Genomic DNA, 26,417 nt, shown 5'->3' with positions numbered 1-26,417 from the left:
TGTTTTAAGCTGCTGTGTTTTGGGGTAACGAATAGATAATAGATAACTAATACAACCCACATGATATCTGGAAATTCTCCATGTAATCCAATCCACTTTAGGATTAGGATTGAATGTTGGAATATACAGCCAAGTCCTCAAATCATAGTAAACTTTTCATTTGCTAGGCATTGTCCTATATGCATTTATTTCTCTCTTGGACCTTGTGAAGAGTCATCACTGGTTGGAAACAGAACTAAATGTTCTTGCTTCTCTTGCCCAAATACCATTTAAATCTCACCCTGACATCTGCCCTAATTTGGGCCGGCCATATGCCAGGGAGACTAGCATTTATGGGACAAAAAAAAAAAAAACAACAAAAAACAAAACCTCACAAATCCATAGTGGATGGAGTGTGACTCACTATTGGGCAAGGTCTCTAGAGCTCTACCATTTATTGTTTTTGAAGATCAGGATTCACTTTTGGAACCAGTATTGCTTGTCTAGGAAGTGGTGAGCAGCAGAGTTCTGTGTGGGTCAAGATAGTCTCACATCAAAACAAGCAAAGATACAGGACCTGAGGTATTTGGCTTCTGGTCATTTAGAACCAGATATTGATAAGTGGTACTGAATTGGGTGTCCCATGTTTAGTTCCCATTTATCTTGCTTTGCACTCCTTCCTGATTTCACCAGCATCTCAGCTTGCAGGTGAGGTTAGGAAAAGAAGCATAACAGGAAAAAGATCTGAGGGTCTGAGAAGTTTGAAGTGCTTATACCATCAGCTCTCAAGCTGGCTCTTGTTATCCAGTGGACAAGCCCAGACTCTGGTGTCCTGCCTTTGTATGTTGAGATTGAAGAGTCTGACTGTAGGAAAGTCCAGAATATTCCTGGAAGTGTCTTTCTCATCTATCTTATTTCTTTGATGCTCCAGTCATCAGTTGACCTTCCAGCTGACTGAAGACACATAGGCAAGTCCACCAGAGATAAGCTGGGGAGGCCAGACCAGAAAAACCACCACTGTGAGCCAAATAAACGGATTTTTAAAAGAAAGCCATTAAGTTTTGAGGTGGTTTGTTGCTCAGTATTAGATAACTGATATAGGTTTACATCATGTATATGTTTCCGCCAACTCATCTTCTTGGATTTTGAGTCCCTAAAGGCAAAGGACTATAGCTTATCAGAAGGTTCAATTTTAAGGTCCTTGCCTTTGGTGGTGAGCTTGTCTATAAAACAATGGGACCTCTGTGGACCATGGCAGTGGCAGGCGAATCACTGCTCTAATTGTTCTCAGTATTGGCCCATATCTCGTACATCCCTAGCTCCAAAGAACCTTTGGGGTTGCCCCAAATATCCATCCATAGAGAATCCACCACTATGGTTTGCCTCCCAAGCATACATCCCCTTTGTTCCAAGAACAACTTCCAATTTTTATTCAGAGAGCTGTCCCACACCCATTCCCAGTTCATGTGTTTTGAATGATGCCCTGCCCCTAGCTGCAGTGGTACAGCTCATGACATATGTAGCAGGCAGCCTCTAAGACGGTCCCCAAAGACCCCCCTACTTCCAAATAGTCTCACCTTGTATAATCCCCTCCCCTTGAGCATGGGCTGGACTTACAGACTAGCTCCTAAAGAAAAGAAAACTACAATACGACGGGCTGTCACTTCTGAGATTAGGGCACAAAAAGACTGTGGTTTCCAAATTAGGCACTCTCATTTGAATCATTCGCCTTAGGGGAGGCCAGCTCCCATGTCCAGAGGCAGCCATGTGCAGAGGCCTGTGAGGTGAGGGGCGGAAGCTCATGACAACCACGTGAGTGCACTTGGAAGTGAATCCCACCTTCCCCTAGTTGAACCTTCGTATGTGACTGCAGTGCTGGCCACCAGCTTGACTGTATCCCCATGAAAGATTTGAAATCAGCTAAGCCCTACTCAGAATCCTGATCTATAGACATTGAAAGGTGATAAAGTTTAGTTGCTTTGAAAGCTTTGGGGTGACTTATTATGCAGTAATAAACAACTAACACAACTTAGGTTCTGCCAATCCAAGCACCTAATCCACCTCCCCCTCCTCCCAGACACAGTGCTTGATGCAGCAGTGTACGTGTGACCAGGCTGAGCTGATCAGAGTGAACTGCAGGACTTTTATAGGCACTTCCACTCTTTCTCACTGGACACGATCCTGGGAAGACGAGAGGCTGAGATGTCTGCTGCTATACTGTCCCTGTGAGTGGAAAGCCCTGAACTATCCTAATGGTCTCTGAAACTCTTGGCTCAGAATAGGTGCTCAATGTTTATTAAATGAAAGATGGGTTTAAATCCAGCAGAGGGAGAAAGTGTGAGAGGCTAACACGGAATGGAGAGGAATCAGAAGGAGCAGAGGTAACCTCTTCTGCAATAGCATCTTAGATGGGACATGTCATCAAACACCTGAAGAAACCCAGGCACTTTTGTTTTCTAAATGTGATGCATTGAACACACAGTTTCTTTAAGTTGGCTCCAGCCAGTTTTAACTGGTGGAGTTTTTCAAATTCTGCAAAGATAAATGCACTAGGTAGGATCAATGGATTCACCGTATTTTCCCAATGCTCCATTTACTGGGGCTCTTCCAAGAAGGAAAGAGATGAATAAACTCTGTGGAGAGTCATAATGTACTTAGTGTGACAGGTTTGCTCTTTTCTGCTACCCACTAGCCTTAGCAGCTACAAAGGCATGTGCTACAGATTGGATTACTACATCTTTTGAAAAGAAAATAGAAGCATGACTTCATTCAGAGAAGGTATCAGGCTGACACCCAGTGATTCAGTACTGTGCCACTCTGCTCTGAGAGAACAGGGCTCCTCATTGTGCCAACAGCATTCAGAAGTGATCTCCTTTATTTTTGCCTCCCTTGACAAGGATAGCTGTTGAGAAAAGGGCATACACCTTTTCTTTCTTTCTTTCTTTCTTTCTTTCTTTCTTTCTTTCTTTCTTTCTTTCTTTCTTTCTTTCTTTCTTTCTCTTTCTTTCTTTCTTTCCTCTCTCTCTCTCTCCTCTCTCCTTCCTTCCTTCCTTCCTTCCTTCCTTCCTTCCTTCCTTCCTTCCTTCCTTCCTTCCTTCCTTCCTTCCTTCCTTCCTTCCTTTCTCTCTCTCTCTCTCCTCTCTCTCTTTCTTTCTTTCTTTCTTTCTTTCTTTCTTTCTTTCTTTCTTTCTTTCTTTCTTTCTTTCTTTCTTTCTTTCTTTTCTTTCTTTCTTTCTTTCTTTTTCTTTCTTTCTCTAACCTAAACTAAGAGAAAATAGTGAAAGTAGTTTTAATAGTAACATCCTCATAGAACACAAAAAAGTCTTATCTCTATGCTGAAACCAGCCTCCTTGCTGACTCTGTCATGGCTGGAATAAAATTTTTATGTACTTTGTGCTTCAGGGCTTAATAAACATGAACCATATTGAACGGATGGCTATGCACATACCCTGATTATGTGCACAAGAAAATATTGAGGTCATCAAACCTATGACTCACGAATGACAGAGGTCTCAACCTCAAGTGGCTATAGCAGCCAGGGAAGTGGGCGGAGGGTATATATAAGACAATAGGGGGTGGTGGAGACTGTAGCAAAATGAGAACACATACTGCTTTCAAAGGAGACAGCCATTTTTCAGTTCTATAGAATTATTTCCACATGAAAACATATGCCTGGTGCTGCCAGTCTTCTGATTTTTTTCTGGGGGAACCTTAAAGTTCAGAAGTTTATAAGAAATATCTCATTTTTTAACGTTGACAATAGTTTCAATTAGCTAAAAGTCTGTGTGAGTACAATGAAGCTCACCTAACTGGTCACACTACCTTATGGCTCTCCAGTTCGTCACCACTGTATCAGAGTCCATTTAAAAACATACTTGTAAGCAAGGGAGTCTGCATATATTAATTCAGTTTAATCATATCAATTCTTAAACAAAAAATTTCCTCCAAGAGACAATAGTTCACAGTAACTGCAAAGCTTACTCACAATTTTAAAAATACCAGTCATGCTTAGCATTCAAAGAAGATATTGTAGAATAACTGTAAAAACTTTTACCAGGAACATCAGCTTCTGACTTTAAAAATTACAAATACTGAAGCATTTTGGTATCAGACACAGTAGTTTTGACATTGTCTGTTCATTTGATGAGTTTCTGGAAGTTTGGAAAATTGTACCTCTATAATTGGATAATGCGCTTACTCTAAACTAAACATTTCCAAATGTAGAAAACAAACTAGCAAGCTACACATACAAAGAAAAGCCCTCTAAGACAAGCTCTCCACATGTTGAATGCCAACATATGCACCGTGAATCCTGGAAGACTAGAATTGATACGTATACTTGGCCTGAAGTCTTATACCCCAGGCTCGACAATGGAGTTTGCATTCACCTACACATTAATGACAAACTCTGGGTTAGTATAAGAGAAGCCAGCAAATTCATTCTGGTCCAAGTTCATGATGAAGAGTTTATCAGTGGGAGTCAGTTCCACAGGCTGTCTGGTGAACTCTTTGTCGAAGTTGGAGGTATCTCGCTTGTCTCTCTGCCAAATGGAAAGCAGACACATTAACACAGCATAAGAAGAAGGAAACAGGACCAAGACATGCCAGCTACTGGTAATCTGATGTCATTTCATGAGCAGAGTCAGAAAGAGCCCTGCGTTGGCAATTTTTAGCAGCTGCATTGCACATACTAGCTTTGTATGTTGTCTTCGGGATAGAAAGAAAACCTGGTGGACATTTTCTAAGAGAGGAAATAAGTCATTGAATTTCTTTAAGAGTTGCCCCGAAGTGGGCTGTGTGTGTGTGTGTGTGTGTGTGTTGTATTTTCTTTGGCTTTTAGATGAATTGAATTGGAAACTACTTATTACCATGCATAATGCCATAGAATTAGTCATTAGGTAGAGTGGCCCCGAGAAAACTGCTCAATAGCGACCCCTGTGGCTAGGAGGCCTCTTTCTTTGTCAAGGTGAACTTGCACAGCTGCTCTGCTCCCTGAAAGGGGGAATGACCATGTAGGAAAATCAGATCTCTGCTTAATGAAGGGAATTGATGACTGTCTAGCCCACACTTGCTGGTACAATCCAGGCTTTGAAGGGATACTCAAAAACCCACCCACAGCTTAGAATTTGGGTCTTCATCAGCCAGAGGCTCTCTCCAAAGATATTTACAGCATGTATCTAGTCAACAAACTACAAAAAACAAAATCCAAAGCTTAAAGTAAGATCTGTAAGGGCAGCCTTAAAAAACAAACTAACAACAACAACAACAAAAATCCAGAGCAACTCGATTCTCCTGGTTTGTCTGGCATTTCTTTTTTAGTGGGGAGGCAGGGGAGATATTAACCCCAATTTACTAACTCTGGTTTGGAGCAAGTTTTGCCAGGGAACGTCAGAGTGTGGGCTGATAAACAGATCTTCTATATGACGGGCTGACTTCTTCAAGGTCCTTGTCAGCCCATCATTTCTTCCCATCCTCGCCACACACATCTGGGAGGCAGATAGAGCTGGAGTCCTCATCCCCTCCCCATTGTTTGACAGATGAGAAAACTGAGGCACAGGCAGGTGAAGTGACTTGCCCAAGATTGCACAGTGGGTTTGTGAGTATTGCCTGACCACATCGTTGCTAAGTGTGCCTCCTCTCAGCCCCTCTGACCGGAGCGACAGGCTGATGGCTGTTTTATTATGGGACAACTAAGGATAACCCCTGGGATTCGCTGGCCCCAGGCAGGCCACCAGGCTGAAGCCAGAGTTGTGTCCGATTACAAAGGGGGCCGGGGTCGGTGAGGATTGATTGACTCATTAGAGGTTGGCCAATCACCACACAGGCTTTAACCCCTAGTGGTCACTGGCTGATGAGGGTTTCTCATCACTGGGCTCATTCTCTTTTCACAAGAAGTACTTCTTTCTGCTGTTCCCCTGAGATAGGTAAAATGTCTCTATGGAGTTCCCTCCCTACTCTGCGTGGGGACGTGGCAGTGACGGGGACACACTGTCTCGACAGCACACTTGGGTACGTGTGGCCAGAGCAGAGCAGGCTAGAGATGCCAAGGGAGCTGTTTTCTGGATGGTGGGCCATCTCCTGCCACGTCCCACCCTCTCTGCCTTGCCTTGTCCTGCCTACTGTGAGCCTGTGTTGTGCTGTGGGAGGTTCCATCCCCCAGGAACTCAGTGTGTTACCGCCTGTGTTCAGAGCAAAGCTAGCATGCCTCCTCTTCCTTTAATACTGTCTGTGCCTCCTTCTCTCAATCCCTGCAAGTCATGCTTTGGTATCCTTTTCATTGACTTTATTGCACTTATTGCTTTCAGAGAGTGTTCTGTTTGCTTATTATTTGTCTCCAAGAGGGCAGGGTCCTTGCCTGTTTCTTCATTATTGTATTTCTAGTGCCAAGAATAGTACCTGGCACACAGTAGGCTGCTCATAATTATTTGTTGAATGAACGAATCTATGAATGAAGACTTGGCCAAGGAAGACCCTCCTCACTTTTTCCAGCCTATAGTTGCCCCCGAGGCAGGGACCTCACTCTGAAGCAAAACAATGGAATTTATTCTCATTGGGTCTATTGGTCTCCCAAATGGGCCACTGTCCATTTGAGCCCCAGTATGAACTGAATTTTGGTAGGTGCCTTCAAGGTCAGAGAGCTCCAGGACTCTGTGTGGGCTAGAAGACAGGTAGATCTGGGGCTAGAAGATAGGCAGCTGCCTTCTTTCAGGTCTCCCCTGGTCTCACCAACCCTATCTGGTCTTCCCTGCCCATGGGCAGATAGCAAAAGTTCACTTCCCACCAGCCCCAACTTTGGAAGCCCTTCCCCATTTCTTATGTTGGTGAAGACTAATGCTTCAGATAGCCACATGGTCCAGACAGGACTTGGCCTTATGGACTTTGTCCTGTGGGCAGATCCCCATAGAAAATACTCCTGGATCTTACCCTAGAAGTTGGGAAAGAATAGGCCTCTCTGTTGGGATAATTCCTTTTGGGTTGATAGCATCTGAAGCCACTTGAGAATAGTAGCATTCATCCAAGGAGGGCTATTAACTCCACTGACCTCCCATTAATCAACCAAGAAGGTCATTGTGGCCACAGCCCTCTGTTTTCTTAGGAGAGCTATGTTTCTCAGACTTCCCTGGACTGGAAATGTGGATAGAAAAGGAAATGGTAGGAATTCTGACTACTGATTCCTTCCTTCCTTCTCTGACCAATCCTCAGGAAGATGTGCTAGGGGAACAGAGACTTTGGCTTGAGTATCTATTTCTGCAAACCATTAAACTTTTGAAAAATAAGGGCAAGAATTTGGAAAATGTAGAATGTAGTATACATATACATTATATTTTATCTATCTATCTATGTATATCTATCTATCTTTCTATCCATCCATCCTACATTGTTCTCTAAAGTTGTCTCAGATCATGTGTTGATGGCCCAATGTTTCTCCATGGCTTTTATCTTCCTGAGAGCATGTCCAAGCAAAATGAGAGCATGACCTGAAAGCCAAAGGACCTCAAGTAACTTGCCTGTTGGTGGGTATGACTCAAAGATGCCTGTTACGTTGCTAGAGAGCAGAGGCAGTCCCAGGCTGAGGATCAGGAAGCCTGGGTTTGTATCCCAGCTGACTGACCTTGGGCAAGTTACTTCCTCTCTTCAGATTGTAGTTTCCCCAATAATGAAATGAGGGAATTTTGCCCCAATTTCCCTCCTTCTCTAACCTCCTAAGCTTCTCAGCTAGGACTTTGAGTTGGCTTCACTTTAGGTTTGCTACCATGGTGGCAACAGCAGGGATGGTCCCCAAGCCTAAAGTAATGGAAGGGCAGAGAAAGATGACCTACAGCGGACGTTGCCTAAGGGGAAATCCATATCATGGTTTTCTTAAGGAGAAGAAGTCTCACTTCAAGGACATTAATTAAGTTTTCAATGTTCCCTTGATGGTCTCTCAGAAGTCTTGGAACTTCTGGAAATCACTTAAACTGTGATAAGAATTCTCTTTAGGGCTGCCTGAGAATAGCAGGACGTGGTAGGCAAGGATGAGACCTGCTCTCTTAATCCGCTCAGAAAGAAATGAAGTTTCTCCCACCCAAGGATTTCCTTGGGCTTCAGGGAGATCACAAAGCTGCTTGCTAGAAAGAATATTTAGTCCGAGCTGGCAGGAGTGGTGATTTTGATAGGAAAGCCAAGAGCCCCATTCATGTTCCCAGCCAGCCTCTCAACTTGACTCTGGGGAGAGTGTGGGCTTTGGGACCCAACATCCTTGGAGATTCTGGCCAGGTTGTCCCACCCCACTAGAGGCCACCAGGAGTCCCTGAATGGTCCACAGTCCCTGCCTCTCTTGACTGGCTGAATACTGGGGCCAAGATTAAGCTCTGGATTTAGTTCCTTTCTCCTGAGTTCCTTCCTCAGGCCCTACTTTGTAGTCTGGGTCCACATTTTTCAAAAAGATAAGTTTTCCTTGAAATAGCATTTCTTCTTCTTTTCTTTTCTTTCTTTTTTTGTTTTTATTGTATCTCGATGCTAGAAGAAAAAGGGCACATAACAGATATCCAGGTACAAATGAACATTTCCACAAACATCTTGCAAAACAAAAAGTGAAGAGTACAACCGTCTTTGTTTCAAGAAATGGCATCTTTCTCAGAGCGCTGAACTGGCTTTCCAAAGCCAGCGACAAACCTAGGCAAATCCCGTCTCCACAGGCATGGGACTGCCAGGCTCCAGAACCGTCTTCTTGGTAAAATCAAAGCAGGTCATTGTGTTTAATAACATTTGGACACATATTTTAAAGCATGTGTAACAAAGTGAGTCACTTTTTTCTTTTTTTTGCATTTGAACAACAACAGAAACAAAACCCCAAAGCAAATAAAGTTTGAAATGTAATGTAAGACCATGGCCCTTTGGGACCTTGCTAGAGTGACCGTGTTCTTTCAGGGAGTGGTGCCAAATGCCCTTTTCCAGTAGTTTGGGGATGAAGGTGACCAGAGACATAGAGTATCAGAAAGTACAACACTGAGGTAGCACCCAAGCTGGTTGCCTTTTGACCCCCTGAAGTGCTTTTAGATCGACACTATCTAGAAGCACACTCTTGGAATTTTGGAACGTAGATAATCTTAACTTTGAGTTTTAAAAAATAACTCATAAAATTTTATTTTGAGCATGTTCTTTTCAAGGCTCTGATGCCTCCAGAACAGATAGAATAGAGGGATTCCCTCTAGGCCAAAGCAACCATATACTTGGATACAAGCCAAGCTCCAGGCCAGGAAGTGGAAGAATACTGCATTCGATTATCCACGAATTTTGTAGGAAGGATCTAGATTGGACGGTTGGGTTGAAAACGGCAGTGCAGTAAAAGAGGGGAAGAAAGCAGGCATTTTCTTTCCCCACTGGGTCTACTTAGCTGACATGCTGCGCAAAATAAATTGTAAGAGGACTTCGATAATGTGTTAATTATGCAGCAGCATTTTCCGTACGCCATCTGCATAATCCCATCTCGTAGAGATGCTCCAAACTACCTGAGGACATTTGGGTCCTGAAACACGGTCACTGTAGTCTCATCAGAAAATCAAACATGGATGCAACTTGGCAATGAGAAAAATAAATGTCACCATAATAGCCGTTGAGCTTGAATGACAGAAATGAAGGACGGAGATCTACACATCTACTTAGCTCTTGACTTCAGGTTTTAAAAATTCAGAGTTAACAAAGGAAAATCCTTCGAATTCTGATTGGTCAATATTCCTGATGACTTCCTGGTCAGGAGGTGTTAGGACTGGTGGATGGCGGGTGAAAAATCGGTCGAAGTTTTCAGCATTTCGCCCACACTATGAGAGGGGAAGAAAAGAACTTGTGGTGGGTGGGGAAAAAACAAAAACAAAGAAAAACAAAAACGAAAGCCAAAACAAAACAGAACCTAGCATAACTGGGTGTGATTTTTCTCCAATCCATTCCATTCAAGAAACTCAGAGAGGTTGTTTCAATGATTAGAAATGAGAGCAACGTAAATGCAAAATTCTCATGACCTTTGGTGCATGACCTTGGGCTCCTGACCTTCAGCTGCTGTAGCTCAGGAGCTGCCCCTGGTGTCCTTCCGGGCCGTTAGGAGATGTATGGCAAAGGCATGAGATGGTGGGGCCAGCGGCATGTGCATTTCCCTCCCACCCCACCCCAAGGAGTCAGCCAAGCTCATCTGTTGGGAAAGATGAGATTAAAGTACCTGTGATGCTTCATGTAATGCAAGATGCAAAGTCATGGCCCATTTATACATCACCTGGGAGATCCCAATATTTATAGCAGCAGATCCCTCAAAGTACTGTCCTCTGGCTGTCAATCAGGAACAATAGATGTTTCCAGCTCAACACAACATAGTTTAAAAACTCCAGTCAGTAGAGAAAGATCCCAACTGTAAAACCTGGGTTTGATGCCTGCAATCCCTGGGCAACCGTGAGGCTGGTTAGCTGGAGCAGTCATTCACCCTTAAGTACAAGGTGCCAGGAGGTAAACTCAGCTATCCTCTCTCCAAATAGACAGGAAGAGTGTGGGAGGAAATACAAACCAGCGCTTGGTGAGGCGATCAGGTTCTAGAGAGAAAACCGTAGCATTTCTCACCCATCCTGAGCGCCCGACTGAGGTACATAACACATGTGTACGTGTGTATGTGAGTGCATGCATGCATGCATAAGTGCACGCACACAAGCACATGCCAATTCCCGCCTACCAAGAAGAGACACATCACTAAATCTGGGCTTCCTTGTTCTTTGTTCTTTGACAGCGAAACCCATTTGCACAAAGCTCTAAGTGTTTCAAACACAGTGTCTACCGGAGGTAACTACAGCCTAATAATATAATAATAGTAGTAGTAGTAATAATAGTTATGACAACGAACTTTTACTATGCATTTACCATATGCCAGGTACTCTGGAAAGCTCTTTCCTTGCATTACCTTATTTAACCTTCCCAATGACCCTATGAAGTGGGTATTATTGTCAACTACATTTTATAGATGAGGGAACTGAGGCCAGGGGCATTGTGTCATTTGTTCCAGGTCACACGGCTAATGAACAGCAGAGCTGCAAGCTGAGTCAGGTCCACCCGACATTGGAGTGCAAGCTCCTGGCTCCATTTCTGTAAGTACAGTGGACAGGCTGGTGGCCGACTGAATAATGGAGCCAGGCAGGGCGGGGAGGCAGTCAAGGATGGCACGATGAGGTCTCTGGTTTGGATGACAGAGAATGTGCCTGTATGAACCACGGAGACAGAGAAAGTGGGAGATTTTAGAAAGATGGCTATTTCCATTTTGGACATGACAGCTTTGAGGGGTCAGTGAGAGTCTGGATGTGGAGCAGTGGGAATAAGGTTGTGAAGCTCAGGAGAGTGATCTTGAAAAAAAAAAGTGAGGATGCCATAAAGATAATAGTAATAAAAACTACTGAGCACTTTCTATGCAACAAACATTTGCTAAGTATTTGCGCATACATGACCTCTTAAACTCATGTAACAACTCTAAAAGGTAGGTATTTTATTTCCATTTGCCAATGATAAAATTGCTCCTAAAGCTGTCTTAGGAAGGTAAGAGGAGAACCAGGAGAGAGCAGGAGACAAGCTAAATTCTGAGAGGAATCTAAGGAGAAGGGCATTGATATCACTGAAATATCTCCGAGAAGTCAAGCAGGAGAGTCACTGAAAATGAGCCATCACATTTGGCAACTGGGAGGATACTAATGAGGAATGAGGCTGCCACTGAACTTCAGTCGCTGGAAGAGTGAAGGTTCATTGAGAAAGTCAAGGACTGCAAACTTCTTTCCAAAGCCTATTGTTAAGGGAAGCAAAGGAACTCAGGTCTCCAAGAGCCCTGGCCTCCTGCTTTCTTCTTATTTGGGTGAGCCCAGGAGTCTGTACTTTGCAGACATGAATTTGAATCCTGGCAGCATACTGTCTTCTAGCTGTGCAACTCTGGGCAAGTTCCTTAAAGTTCCAGTTTCCTCTTTTGTGAAACAAGGAGAATTCTAATTCCTATCTTACGGGGTTGTAATATGAGGATACAATGAGATAATACATGTGACTGGTACAGTGCCTGGCACCAAGTAGGTGCTCAGCACATCATAGCGGCAAGTAAGGTTCTCATTCTCTACTCCAAATCCCTACAGACAGCACACGCTTCCTATGTTAGGGTATCTTCACGGTGCTTAAGTTTTAAATACTGAGGAAATAGACTTGCATTTGTAAAAGACTTATGTCAGACTTAAAGAGACATATTTGTCATTCCAAGCTAAATCGTTTCAACTGTTTTGAAATCTTGGCTTTGGGGTCTCAGAGAAAGAAAGGTGACCCTCAGCCACATTATCAGGACCAGGAGTCCGTTCTGTTGGCCAGTGGGGAAAACTCCCACAAAAGGATGAACTCTTGGGGTCAACTCAGTGTGGTTAGGATTACCGTCCAGATTCATTCCTTTGTTTATTCATTTTCTCATTCGACAAATATTTACTGAGCATCTACTCTGTGCCAGGCCCTGTGCCAGTAGTACATGGTACAAAACCCATGCCTCGTGGAACTTACGTTCTACTAGGGAAGAAAGGCAACAAATGAAAAATATAACTGTAAAAGTAATATATATTTTAATGTTAGATGGAGATAAGTGATGTTAGGAAAAATAAAGCCAGGTCAGGGGATGGAGTGAGGGTGATGCCATTTTCAATAAGGTGAAATGAAGCTCTGAGGAAAGGATCTTGGAGCAAGACCTCAGTGAAGTGAGGGAGGTTGCCCTTTGGATGTCTGGAGGGAAAGCATTCTAAGCAGAAGGAACTGTACTTGCAAAAGCCCTGAGACAAGAACTTGCTTGGCATAGTCACCAAACGCCAGTGAGGCCAGTGTGGCCATAGCACAGTGACTAAGGGGGGAGGATAGGAGAGGGCACCCAGAGCTACAGCATGGTCCATGCTGGTCATGCGAGGACAGAGGACGTTCATCTCAGGTGGATGAGAAGCACTGGAGAATTCTGAGGCTGGAATGATAGGATCTGACTTATGTTTAAACAAAATCACTGGTGCAGTGTACAGAATAGGAATGGAAACAGTGAGACCGGTTAGGAAGCTGTTGCAATAATACCTGCAAGAGATGATGAAGGCTTGGAGGAAGGTGATCACTGGGGAGATGGAAGGATGTACTTGGATTTGGGGCCCATGTTGAATTTAGAGTTGGCAAGTTTTGCTGAAGGCATGAGAAGAAGAGAGGAGTTGGTGCTGACCCCAAGACTTTTGGCCTGAGCTCTTTGGTGAGTGGAGACAATAGGAACAGAGCATATTTGTGGGGGGATCAGATACTTGCTTTCATTTACGGTAAGTTTGAGATTCCTGCAGAGTTGTCAAGGATGCCGGAGTACCCTTGGCCACAGTGTGGGGATTGTAGAGGACTATAGAGCTAGACCAGTGGCAGGGACATGGAGCAGGAGACTCCTGCAATCACCCAGAGGAGAGGATGGTGGCCTGGGGTTGTGGAAAAGGGGGGTGGAGCAGAGAATACAGAGGGGCGGGTGGCAGGGACGGTCGGTGTGGCCTGTTATAAGGCAGACCTGTGGGTGTTCTTCTTTGGCCTGGGTGTTGGGACCCAAGCCAACCAGCGTAGGAAGTGCATTAGCTGAGACACAGAGAATCTTCAGGGACCATTTTTCTTTAAAAACCATGCATTTCCCATCCGCACCAGAAGGCTGTTGCTTTGCAGGGGCCTCCCCCGGGGCGGTGATGGGAGACAGAGAAACAGCTTCTGGCAGCTCCAAGACCCCTTCCCCCATCCCGCTCCCCACCGATGCCTCGGAGAACAATGAAATCTTTAAGTGAGATAGCACAGAGGATATGCAAGCACAGGGGTTAACCAAGGGGGCACGATACACCGGGAGCGTGATTTCCCTGCTAATAAGCAGCTTACGGGACTGGCAGATCACAGCCTCCCTGTTAAGTGTTTCTGTGTTTTTCAAATGGAGCTGTCACTGCCCATTAGCTTCAGGAGCGCTCCCTAAATGGAGACGTCAGCCCTTGGGAGGCACAGCCGGATCCGCTCCTGCCTGCTGTGTCCTTGGAGAATGGGGCCGCTCGGTGGCTGGGATCTAATTACAAACGCAGCGTGGACCACACCTGCCTCCCTGGCTGTCTTGGGTGAACACTTCAGCCTCGCTCAGCTACTGAAAGAAAATCCAACCCCCTTGTCATCAGGGTACGCCAATGGGGCTCCTGGAACAGGGATGGAGGCTGGAAACCAACTACATTATTTAAATCCCAGGTGCTTCTTCCAGGGCTGGAGAAGGGAGTAAGAATTTTAACTTGTTGAATCATGCTCCTGAATTTAAGATTAGACAGGTTGGAAAGCTTATCTGTGAGCTGTTGCATGTAAGCTCTTTTTCTTCTTCTTCTTTTCTTGTTTCTAATTTCTGTAACTGTTGTTAATAACAGAGTCGAGTAGTCAAATGTGGAGTTGGCTCAGCCATGGCAGCCATAGGATCGTTCAAAGTTGCTGCTGTTACCTGCGACAGCTGCCCATTGCCCAAAGCCCATGCTCCCTAGCATGGCTAACAGGGCCATTCAGGACTTGGCCCTGGGCACCTGGACAACAGCCCCCACCCCCACCCCCTGACACACCCTCCAGCTGTACTGCAATAGTCCCAGTTCCTGGAACACGCATGCACTCTCTCACCTGCCAGGAACACTCACCTCCCACTCTTTCCCCCTTCCCCTAGCCATCTCCTACACATCCTTTTCACCTCCAGAAGAACATGGCTTCCTCCAGGAGCCTTTTCCTGACCCCTCCTCCATACCCCTGCGTTTATCCCATCAAGACACAGGACGTTCATCAAAGAATCATTAGAGGGAAAAAAAAATCGGAATCAACTATAGACCGACAGGGAAAAGAGTTAAATAAATAATGATACATCTATTTGATGTATTACCATGCAAAGCACTTTTAAAAATTAAAAGAAGATGTAGAAAGAATATTAAATGACATGGTTATATATAATTACTAACAGTGTGTACAATATGTTCCCATTCTATGAATTATAGACACCAATGTACATGTCATATCTGTACACATTTTATATGTATGCTTATAGAGAGTAGGAGAGTTTAAGATTGTTTGAATTTTCTCCCTTCTCCCTTATGCTTGGTTGTACTTTTAAAAATTTAAATAACAATAGGTATTGTTAATGTTATTTTACAATAAGAATCTATGAAAGCTGTTTTAAATGAGAGTGCTATTACCATGGAAGAAAGGGGGAAAAATAGAAATAAAGAGAAGGGGATTATATAGCCAAATTGGTGAGGCCAGCCTAATGCTGTTTAACTTGCTTCATCTGAGTCAAAAACTCTAAGACAAGGGCTCCCAAGTGGCTGCCTTGGTGTGTATTTTATTTTGGTGCTAAGGGACTATGATGAGGGCTGATATTTGGGTCCTGAACATCCTCCGCCTAGCAGCAAGCCAGACGCTGGAAATACAATGGTGTGTAAGAGACCCCCTGTCCTTGTCCTCTTTGAGCTTAGGGTCTAGCAGAGGAGACAGATGCACGCACAGGGCACTGCACGGTACCCTGTGACAGGTGCTGCCATTGAGCACAGAGGAGAGGAGCCTACGCAGGGCCAGGGATGCTATCAGGAGGAAGAGACATCTCAGTTGAGTGGTACCCGAAGGAAAGACATTACTTCTTTGGAGGAGGGAAGGAAAGAGTCTAGGGAGGAAATGGAGGAGAAAAGATGGGAGAGACAGGGAGAGGCTCTGAAGAGGAGGATAAAGGCCCATCCCATGCTGCTCGCTGCTTAATCGAGTTTGATAACATGAGGCTAATGGCCCAGGGGAGCTGCCTGCCCAGCCGCCGTCGAGACACCACGGCATCTTCAGAATAACAAGATCAGAAGGTCACAATGAAAAGACATCCCAGTTATGTAGCCTAGGCAAAAAAACAAAGGAGTCTTTTTTATTTTATGCTTTTAAATGTGCACATTCAGTGAAATTCAGGGTCATTTCTATTTCCAGTTCCTCACAGCAGAACACAGGAGGGACCCACCCAGGGAGAACCAGCCAGCTAAGCACAGAGCTAGCTGCGCACACATTTGATCATTGTAAAAAGTCATCTGTAGACCAAGGATTTTCTCCCAAGTAGAGTCAGACAATATTCAGCAAGGTCTGGCCTTTGGCGGAAAAATAGAAAGATTAAAGTCTCCTTTTTCTGCTGATAATGAAGGTCCTCTACAATCAGGGCTATTTTATCTCTTGTGTTTATTTAAGAGGAAGTCGGCAGCAGAAGGTCTTTTGCATTTGATAGGAAGTTTGTTTTGTTTTGCTTTTGCTTTTTTAAAAAAATGTTTATTTAAAAATAACACACAACGTTTCACTTTCCTCTAGATCTCAGTTCAACGGCCACCTCTTCCGACGGGCTGTTGCGGATCACCTCCAAATGAAGTGGATCCTTCAACCTCTCCTCCAGGTCTTCTCTCTCAGGGCATCCTGGTCATTTCTCTCATAGAAATAAAATACATCTGACATATCTCAGACTATACTTGCATGTTTATTTCTTTGCTTCTCTGTTTATTGTCTGTAGTTTCATCTAGACCGTAACCTACATGAGAGGCAAAGTCACACCTGTTTTGCTCACCACTGCATTTCAAAGACGCACTGCAGGTGCACGATATTATGGAACGGACGAATAATAGTGTATGCTAAGTGTTCACTATAAGCCAGATACTGCACTAAGTATTTTACAAGCATTTTCTCCTTTGGTCCCCACAACAGCTCCGATAAGTCCTTGCTATACAATGAGGAAACAGGTTTAGAGAGTTTAAGTGTCTGACTATGATTTGATCCTAGATCTGACAAGGGAGTCAGACTCCTCTATTGGTTTATTGCAGAAATAAACAAGCTATTCAAAAGTACCAAGAAAATGAAACAAAACCATCTGTAATTCCATCACCCCAATCTTTATTATGTTAACATCGTGGTCTGTGTCCTAGATGGCTGGATGAATAGATAGATGGATGCTTTTTATTCATTAAATAAATGTGGAGTCATTACTTTATTCTTTTGCCTGCTTTTAAAAAGAAACTAGATGAAATACACTTTACACATTTTTCCATGTCAACAAAGTATCTTTTTTTCCCCTTATCTGTTCTTCACCATTCATCCTAAACCCACATTGCTGGCTTCAAACAAACTTGCCCTCAAATAGCAATTATCCCTTCTATTTGCCTACGTTTTTATAGCTTTGATTCCCACAAGTCTGTGAGACAGGCAGGGAAAGGATTATCTCCACCTAACAGATAAATTGAGAAGTTAACAACTTGTTCTGGGTCATATGGAGTTGAGTAGGAGAGCCAAGACCCAGAGCCTGTTTGTTCAATTCCAAAGTTCACGGGCTTTCCACTATACTCTACTGCCTCCTAATGTATATCTGATTGTGGGGCATGGACTTGAAAGCTAAGTTGGCTTGGATACCAATCCTGGCTCCATCAGTTCCCAGCTATACAACCTCTAAGCAAGTCAGCTACGTTCCCTAAGCTCAAATTTTTTATTATTGTCACATGGACCTCATGGACCTACCTTTTAGGGTGTGGGGAGGATGACTTGATGAATGCACATCAAATACTTGATATGGCAGCTGGTAGCTGCTGCTGAGGCTGACTGGCCCAGTCCTGCCCAGTGAGCGAGTCTGACCAGTGTAGCTTGGCTCTGCCACACCCCGACCCACCTCAGGATTTTCCCATTCCAATTACAAGCATAATGAGGACCTGCCACTTAAGACAGGAAACAAAAACTTTCTCACCAAGACTGGTGAGTTATAGCAGGGAGCTACAAAATGAAGCCAGGAGCAAGGATTCCCAGTTAGAGGAAGTGAGAAAAAGGTAAGTGCCCGGGACAAAAAGGATACATATCTAAGCCTCACTCCCTTGGGAAGACTTTCGAGTAAATTCACACGCCACCTCTGAGTTGTTTTGCATATGCCATATAGGGGGCATTTTGCGGTGGTTTTGAAGAAACTCCACTTGTAAACAAACAAGAAATAAGCTTTTTCCTTCCCTTTCTGGGTCACAGGCAGGTCTTGACCCTCTAAATTTTACTGTCATCGAAAGTCCTAATGGAGTTAGAATTTCTACGGGGAGCGGCTATGAAGGCAGGAGGAAAACCACTGAGTGTGGCGCTACAGTTTGAGAGGGTCCCCCAAAGTTCATGTGTTGGAAACTGAATCCCCCATGCAACAGTGTTGGGAGGTGGGAACTTTAAGAGGTGATTAGGTCATGAAGGCTCTGCCCTCAGGAATGGATTAATGTCATTATTGCGGGAATGGGTTTGTTATGCAAGTGAGTTGACCCCCTCTTATGCACTCTCTTGCCAAGCGATGCCTTCCACCACATTATGATGCACCAGGTGCAGCACCTCAGTCTTGGACTTCCCTGCCTCCAGAACCATGAGCCAAATAAAATTATAAATTACCCCATCTCAGGTATTCTTATAGCAGCACAAAACAGACTAAGACACTCAGCGTCATAAAGCAAGAGAAGATGGGCTTAAAAAGGAAAAAAGGACTCTGACTTTATCCTATGGATATACTCAACACCTATAGGAAACTAGGAAGCTATTAAAAGAAGGAAGTAGAGTTAGATGTGCAGATAAGAAACAACCTCCAAGATAGAAGGGAGTAGAGCAAGGCACAGAAATTCCTTGCTAACATCCTTGTGTGTGATGTGGGATATTCCTGGGCTTGAACACATCCTCAATGGAAGGTTGCATGAGAATCTGGTGGCAGTGGGTGACCCCGAGAAGAAGAACCAAGGAAGCTAGCAAGGGGTCAAGGGTGAGGGGAGTCTTAATTTGACTGTGCAGCTTTTGATGCTGCTTGAATATTTTATTTTTCCAGATTTTTTTAAATGGGAGGGGGAGATCAAAGTACAAAATAAGATGATGAGGTCAAGAGAAATAAGACAGGCCTAGAAAAGGAGGCAGTTTTCAGTTCATTGATGACTCAAGGAGAGAAATGTCAATAGAATGGTGTGAACAGAAGCCAGATTGCACCAAACTGAAGGAAGAATGAATTGTCATCAAGTGGAAATAGCAAAAACTGGCAACTCTTTCAAAAGTGTATGTGTGCAAAGTAAGATAAGGCTGTAGCCCTAGTAGCAGGAAGGAGGGATCCCAGGTTTGAGGGAAGGGATTTTTAAGATGAAAAAGCCTTAGCAGGTTTATGTGCTAAGGAGAAGGCCAGGATAGAGTCAGAGTGGACAGCTTCTGTTTTTTGCCTACCCAGCAGGCATTCCCCTTCTTATAGTAATAATGCTTTATTTTTCTCAGATGACCCACTCCCTCTCCTCTCTCAAGATGTCTGGTTTAGAAAGGGTTAGATCCAGTCCCTTGGCTAAGGGGGCAGGTGATCCAGGCCCAGCCAATCAGCATATTCCATCCCCCCTAGAACAGTGATTCCTTTGGAGATGGGCACATGACCCAATATCTTCCAATAAGATTGAGTCAGAGGCTGCTGGGAATTTTGCAAAAAGGAAGCTCTCTTTTGGTAGAAGTTGCTGAGATAATTGGATATAAGTTGGGAGTTGCTCTGTGCCTAGGAAAGCCTTTTCAGAACAAAGAGTGAAGTCAATGCAGAGGAAGATAATCCCAAAGGATACAGAGAAATGAATTCCTGTTGGCATTGTTTGAGACCATGGTCCATCCACACTGAATACTTATATTTTATTTTTTTGCTTAAAAGTCAGTTTAAATCAGATTCCTATTTGGAGCTTTGGTGACCCCAGAGAGAAGCTGTAGACGCACACTAAACAAAGAAGATGTGCATGAGGAGATGAGAACATGAAGTCCAGAGCGGGGTGGGGTGGGGTGTAAGTCTTACATGGGGGGAGGGGAGGACACATATTTGCTGAGACACAGAGGGAAGCAGTTCAAAGAGGTCACGATGACTATGTAGGTGCACCGAGGGGCAGGAAGTTGAGGGCCACCCACCCATGGATGCCCACAGCCTCAATTTTCTCCGTGATTTAGGAGATGGGGTTAGCAGCTGAGACCAAGAGGACTGGAACTTTGTAGGGGTAACTTCTGAAAAGGGAAGGTTTGGGGACTTGCCTAAGGGGCTCAGAAAGGGTGTGACTGGGAAAACTAAGGGCCTGCATTGTGGAGGGTCCGAGGGGTCAATTTATTTGCCCATCTTTGCTTAGCTGCTAAGATGCAAAGTTGGTGTTTGAACCCTGAGTCCATCTGACTCTCAATCCACATTCTTCCTGCTTGACCCAGTCTCCCTGGATCCATTTTCTCATCGTCACAAGTTCTTCCAGCTTGTTCAATAGCTTTCTGGGGTATTGTGATGAGCATTACAACCTGTGCAGTGTTGACAGCAGAATTCAAGGAGCTGAACTTCAAGAATATTCACCTAACAGAGCTCATCCCCAAGGAAAATATTTAAATTGGGATTGGATCAAGAGCAGTTTAAACCCCACATCAGTGTAACAGTGCAATTGAGTTTGGTAGATGAAAGAATAAGCATTATAGTAGCCAAAAGTATGTAGGGGCTTTAGAGGTGAAGAAATTGGACTTTAAACTAAATTGGCATGCACCCTTGCTAGCTGTGTAACCATAGGCAAGTAAGTTACGTAGCCTCTCTGAGCCTTACACACAAAGAGGAGGTAATGACAACACCTATCTCACGGGGTTCTTGTGAGGATGAAATGAGATCAATAAAATAGAGCTCTACTCTCCAGTAAAATTTAATAATTTAATAGAACATGCCTGATTCATTTAATGTTATTGCTGTAAATAGTGTTAAAGTTCTATATCCATTAAGTGGAGTGCCAGCTTTCCTGCCCTGGTTCTATTATATTCCATGTGTAAGTCATTTGGGCCAATCTCTTGGCCTCTGTTTGATCACCTAAAGAATGGAACAGTTGAATTCCACTACTAAGATACTCTTTCAATTTTTGACTTCTATTTTATTATATGTCAGTAGTTATTGCCAGAAATATCCTGACAGTTTCATGCCCTCTGCCAGCATGTGAATTGCCCTTCTACCATTTTAACTCAAACTGTTGGCTTCTCTGCCAGGGGACAGCTCAGAGTCATGCATCTGGCAAGTGCTATTGTTTGACTGTGCCCCCCAAAGTTCATGTGTTAGAAACTTAATCCCCAATGCAACAAGTGTTGGGAGGTGGGACCTTTAAGAGGTGATTAGGTATGAAAGCTTAATGCTGCTATCTCAGGAATGAGTTCCTGATGAAATGGATAGGTTTGCCCCCTTCCCCCCCTTGTGCATGCACATGCACACATGCTTTCTTGCCCTTCCACCTTCTGCCACGGGAAGATGCAGCAAGGGGTTCTCCCCAGAGGTAGGTGCCTCACCCTTGGACTTCCCAGCCTCCAGAGCTATGAGAATTAATTTTTTTTCTTATAAATCACCCAGTCTGTGACATTCTGTTATAGCAACATAAAATAGACTAAGATAGCAAGTGATTGAGGAACTTCTCTTGGCCCAGGAACCTACCAATTCCAACCATCTAAAGAGAGCCCGGTTTGATCTGCAGTTTAAATGGGTTCTCCACGGGTGGGTGGATAGATGGAAAGAGAGATAAACAGACAGACTCCAGGCTATGTGTCTTAAATGGCTCTTGGCTATTTGTTAGTCAGTATATAACTGTAGCCTAATATTTTTATTAAGATTTCTGCAAACTCCTCACTCTGGATACCCCAAATGAACAACCTGTGTAGGGAAATGTCTGCTCCTTAATGAGCCTGTTCTGAGTGTCTCATTTCAGATGCTGCCATGTCAGGCTTCCAGAGGTTAGTCAATGCCTGCTGTCTTTGTCAGCCTCAAAATCAAAGCCTTAAGGAACAAGCAAAATTTGCATTTTTTAAAACCCTGCCAGGGGATTATAAAAGGTGTGAATATGCTACTTGTTTGTTGCAATATTTTTAAATAAATTTTAAATCATTTGAATTGTAAGAATACACAGTCTTTTTCTATTATGTAATAGACATCATTGGATGGTGTTATCATGGCTGTCTCCTGTTAGTGCAACCACAAACCTTACCAGTGGCTCCAAGTACCTTCTAATAATCTTTCCAAGTGTCTTAGGCAGTGCAGAGCCCAGGGTTCAAGTCCTGACTCTGCCATCTTCTAGCTGCTAGACCTTGAGAAAATGAGTTAACCTCTGCAAACTCTATTCCCTCATCTGAACGATGGTGATAACGACACCTACCTCATAGGGTTGTGAGAATTAAATGAGGTAATGCATGGAAGGTACTTAAAATAGTGCCTAGCACAGACAAGAACTCAATATTTTTTCCAATATATTTGAATAGTAAAGGTTTTATGAGAATTATATTAAATCACAATTTATAAAAAGGTATTGTTCTCCTGAATACTTAGTACTTTGGGGGAGTTAGATTCTATGCTTAAATAAGTCATCTTGAGTAAAAGATCCCTTTCATAAGCCTTGATTTTGGAGTTCTAATAGCAAACATACAAAGGTTACATTTTCTGGCTTCAATTCAGAAATGTCAGCACATCAAACACACACATCCAGACACACACACACAGAGCCACTTACTCATATGGTGTAAAGGGCAATTGGGTTTGGAGGAGAATGTCACATGAACAGAATTGCAGCTCATTAACGCAGTACTTGAAGCTTTTGACCTCAGCTATATAAACAATGTTTTCAGATGACAGAATTGCCAAGAAACCAAGTCCTGTGAGCATGATTTAGTTTCTGAAGCAGTTCAGCATTGAGACTCTCAGAGGATATGGGCAATGGAATGTGATCAGATAACCTCTGTAGTATTTTGGAAAAGATATTAGCATAGAATGGGTCAAGGGGCTTTGCTTTTATAGTTTGCAAGATTTCCAGGCTTTCCGGATGTACAGATGCCTCAAAAGTATGGGGCTTTATGTAAAGTGAAGATAAGAACAGGTAACAAGAGCAGAAATGATTGGAGTCAGTCTATCACACAGGTGGGCTTGACCTTGTGGGGCCTGACACACAGGGCAGAATGGAAGGAAGGAGGGAGTGGGCATGCTGGTCATGTCTAAATAAAACTGGATGGTTGCTCATGAGACAATGCAAGGAGGTCAGGGCTCTTCTTAATGTCTTCTTCTCATCTAGCTATACTCCTCAACCCCTGCCCAGAGAGCACTGACGATCAGATGTATCATATTTTAGAATAATAGATGACCAAATTGACCATATTTTAGAACAATTGACAATCTGATTGATCATATTTTACAAGAGTAATAGAGCCATGTTTACTAGCAGGCAGATCACTGTACACACGCTCTGGCACTTAAGACTCCATGGACTCTAATGAAGCCTACTTAACTTTCTCTGTCTTCAACTTGTTGCTTCTATGCTGCTAGCTAGGTAGGCTGATCCAAGTTCATCTTCTTATGCAGCTGGAGCCTGGAGCCCTGGGCTCATGCCTCTGCCTAGTTTTCACAGTGAGCCTTCCATTAGGTGTTCCAGACACCACTGGGAGCCCCTCACAGGAATGGTGACAGGACTTCAACAAGGCAATTTATGGCAATACATGGATGCCATCAAAATCTCCATCAGGCATTTTGGTTTAAACATATTGCACCAGCATATCTTGTATTGTGACATTATAGCCCCATGTACTACAAATTCTGCATTAAACATGCTCGACCACAGCACAGACTCAATGTACCCTCTGCTACAGCACAGAGAAATTCTAAGCTGGATTGCTCAGATGCAAGGGAACTCCCTGGTCACAGCCCTCAGCACCCGAAACCTAATACACTGCCATATCCTTTACACTGACAGGACAAAACCAGGTGTAGTGCACAGCCATGACATGCTTTCTGCCCCATAAGCCAGCACTCTGAACTACAGCAGCTTTCCTGACAACCTACTTCTTTAGTTTATCCTCCTACCGAGCCCAAACTCTTGGCTACCATGTTTTATACTCGAGGAGCAATCATGCGAAAGCCTGAAGGGAGTCATGTTCACTCATCCTCCCTTCATGCCCCTACAGGGCAATTACTGAGTGGCTGCAAGGTGCCTAGAACTGGGGAGGGGCAGGGGATGCCAAAATGAGCACAACCTGGGGCTCTCAAACAACTCCATCCTGTCCATGTCCCCATCACCTCTTGCCTGGATTCTTGCAAGAGCCTCACTACCAGTGCCACCCTTGCCCCTACAGAAGTCAGAGTGATCCTTGTAAAACCCAAAGTCAGATTATGCTATTTTTTTTTTTGGCTCATGAGTTGGAGTAAAAGCCAAAGTTCCTGCAGTGGCCTGCACCATCTCCCCCTCTCATGGCCTCCCTGGTTCCACCTCTCTCACTCACCCGCTCAGCTCAGACACCTGGACTCTTTGCTCTCCCTTGAACATGCCAGGCAAGCTCCTGCCTCAGGGCCTTTGCACCTGACACTACCACCCAAACCACCTTGCTCTCCCACCCAGGTATATACATGGCTCCCTTGCTCCCTCACCTTCTTCCTGTATTTGCTAAAATGTCATTTTTCCCAGTGAAGCTTTCCACCTGATCTATTTAAAACAGACCTTTTGATGACCCTGCTTTTCCAATCTCCATCAATGCATTAGTTTCCTCAATAATGTTTATCAGCTTCTAACACATTGAATATTTCACTTGTTTCTATGTTTATTATTTTTCCGGCTCTCTCTAGAACATAAGCTCCGTGAGGACAGGGATTTTTGTTATTTTTATTGCTGTATCCCCGGCACCTAGAACAGCACCAAATAGTGCCTTCCACTGGGTGGAAGACTCAGCACCTGATGGCATGCCCACTACAGGACAGAACCAGCACACACCTCTTCCCAATCCTCTGCCCCACCACACACTCAGTGACATACTCTGCCCTTCAGAACACAAACTACTACCTCCCTCCGACCACATGCTGACCCACAACAGCCTGCTGCGTGTGTGCCCTGAACCACATTCCACCAGAACATTCCGTACTCACTCTTATACACCCCTTCACTACGGTCCTCACTACACAGGATCCACATCCTGCACACACTACACTGACCACAACAGGATCTTCCTGTCAACTCACGGCCTGCTGCATGCAATAGCACTGTGTTCTAGCCCTGGCTACACAAAGTGGAGTCTGTGGTCCAGCAGCATCGGATCACCTGGGAGCTTCTGAGAAATACAGAATCTTGGGCTCAACCCCAGGACTGGCTGAATCAGAATCTGCATTTTAACCAGATACTCAGATGACTCATGTTTGCACATTAAAGTTTAAGATGCTCCATATAGAGGCTACATCATGGCACATGTAGCACTGGACTGGACTGTGCAAGGTTAGATCGCAGGGATCTGCAGCCGTCTCTACCCAAAGTCCAACGATTCCGTGCATGGCATCTTCAGATCCTTCACCAGCATCTTCTCCCAATGCACACTGCACAACCACATGATGCCATGACAGCTTGCAATCCAGCAGCCAAATTATAGCCCTTTATAAATAGGGTAGTAACGTACACAACAATCAATTTATTTGAGACACCCTGCTGTACATAAGAAACCTCCCCCACACACTCTAATGTATATCCCTAAAGAATGCCTTATGTTCCACAGTGTCCTATTTTATGGCCATTCATTTATTCATTCATTCATTAATTCATTCAGTAAAACTCTCAACCACCTATTATGTGCTAAACCTTACGCTAGGCATTGGAATTTGACACTGAGAAAATCATAATCTAATAGTCCAGCCAAAAAGACAGACGTTATATTGATCCTGTAATTACAACAACATGTGATGAGTTTGCTGATAGAATAGTAGCAGCTTTTAGGGATCAACAAGAGCCTCCCTGAGTGGATGACTGTCTACGGATTCAATGACTGGGAGGGACAAGTGAGCAAGGGACAAAAAAGACACTGCCTGTTTGAGGATCTGAATCTCAGGAATGCTGGTTCTTGGAGGCAGGAGCTAAAGCTGGGAGGGTACAGAGGCCTGGCCTTGGAAGACCTCGGGGCGGGGGGGGTGTGTGGAGGGGAAGCCATATGTGCCAAGGAGCAACAGATACTCCTGGGGTAACAGAGAGCTATTGGGGGAATTTTAGCAAAAGAATGACACAACCAGATGCGCAATTAAAAATTTTTCTCTTGTATCCTGCAACAATACACCAAAGCTAGTGTATTTCAGCACAGTTTCAAACAATACTCTCCCAACAGCTCCTTGCCACAATAAAAGATGGTTCTGAGAGCAACTTTAAAAACCCATTTAAAGTTATTTTAATGAACCTCCAATAATAGCACCCTTCACTAATGTTTGAATATAATCCTCTGTTATTGCTCCTTGTTTTTTCTCTCGACACACTCTGTTTAATAGCATGCATGAATCAGGAACAGTGACGGGTACATGCATGCCTTCTAACACCCCACAGGGCACACGGAACGCTGCACACTCCCGCCACGGGCCTTCCGGGAGTGGCAGACAGCTAAGAAGGGGT

At 44.1% G+C, this 26,417-nt stretch overlaps 1 protein-coding gene across 2 annotated transcripts in view; it reads right to left on the bottom strand.

The window, feature by feature from the left end:
* Positions 1 to 3,866: 3,866 nt before the first annotated feature.
* Positions 3,867 to 26,417, bottom strand: part of PRKCB (protein kinase C beta) — a 301,234-nt gene continuing 278,683 nt past the window's right edge. The window contains exon 17 of one of the 2 annotated variants that reach the window (XM_012780169.2): positions 3,867 to 4,520. In XM_012780169.2, the coding sequence (XP_012635623.1) occupies positions 4,368 to 4,520 (153 nt within the window). In that variant the 3' untranslated portion in view covers positions 3,867 to 4,367. Of the gene's footprint in view, positions 4,521 to 5,056; positions 9,780 to 26,417 lie in introns of those variants that run through there. The other variant, XM_012780168.2, reaches the window with a different exon arrangement.

Source organism: Microcebus murinus, chromosome 19, assembly GCF_040939455.1.
Source record: "Microcebus murinus isolate Inina chromosome 19, M.murinus_Inina_mat1.0, whole genome shotgun sequence".
NCBI lineage: Eukaryota > Metazoa > Chordata > Mammalia > Primates > Cheirogaleidae > Microcebus > Microcebus murinus.
Note: the sequence above shows the minus strand (reverse complement) of the source record. Positions and strands in the feature narration are given on the sequence as shown.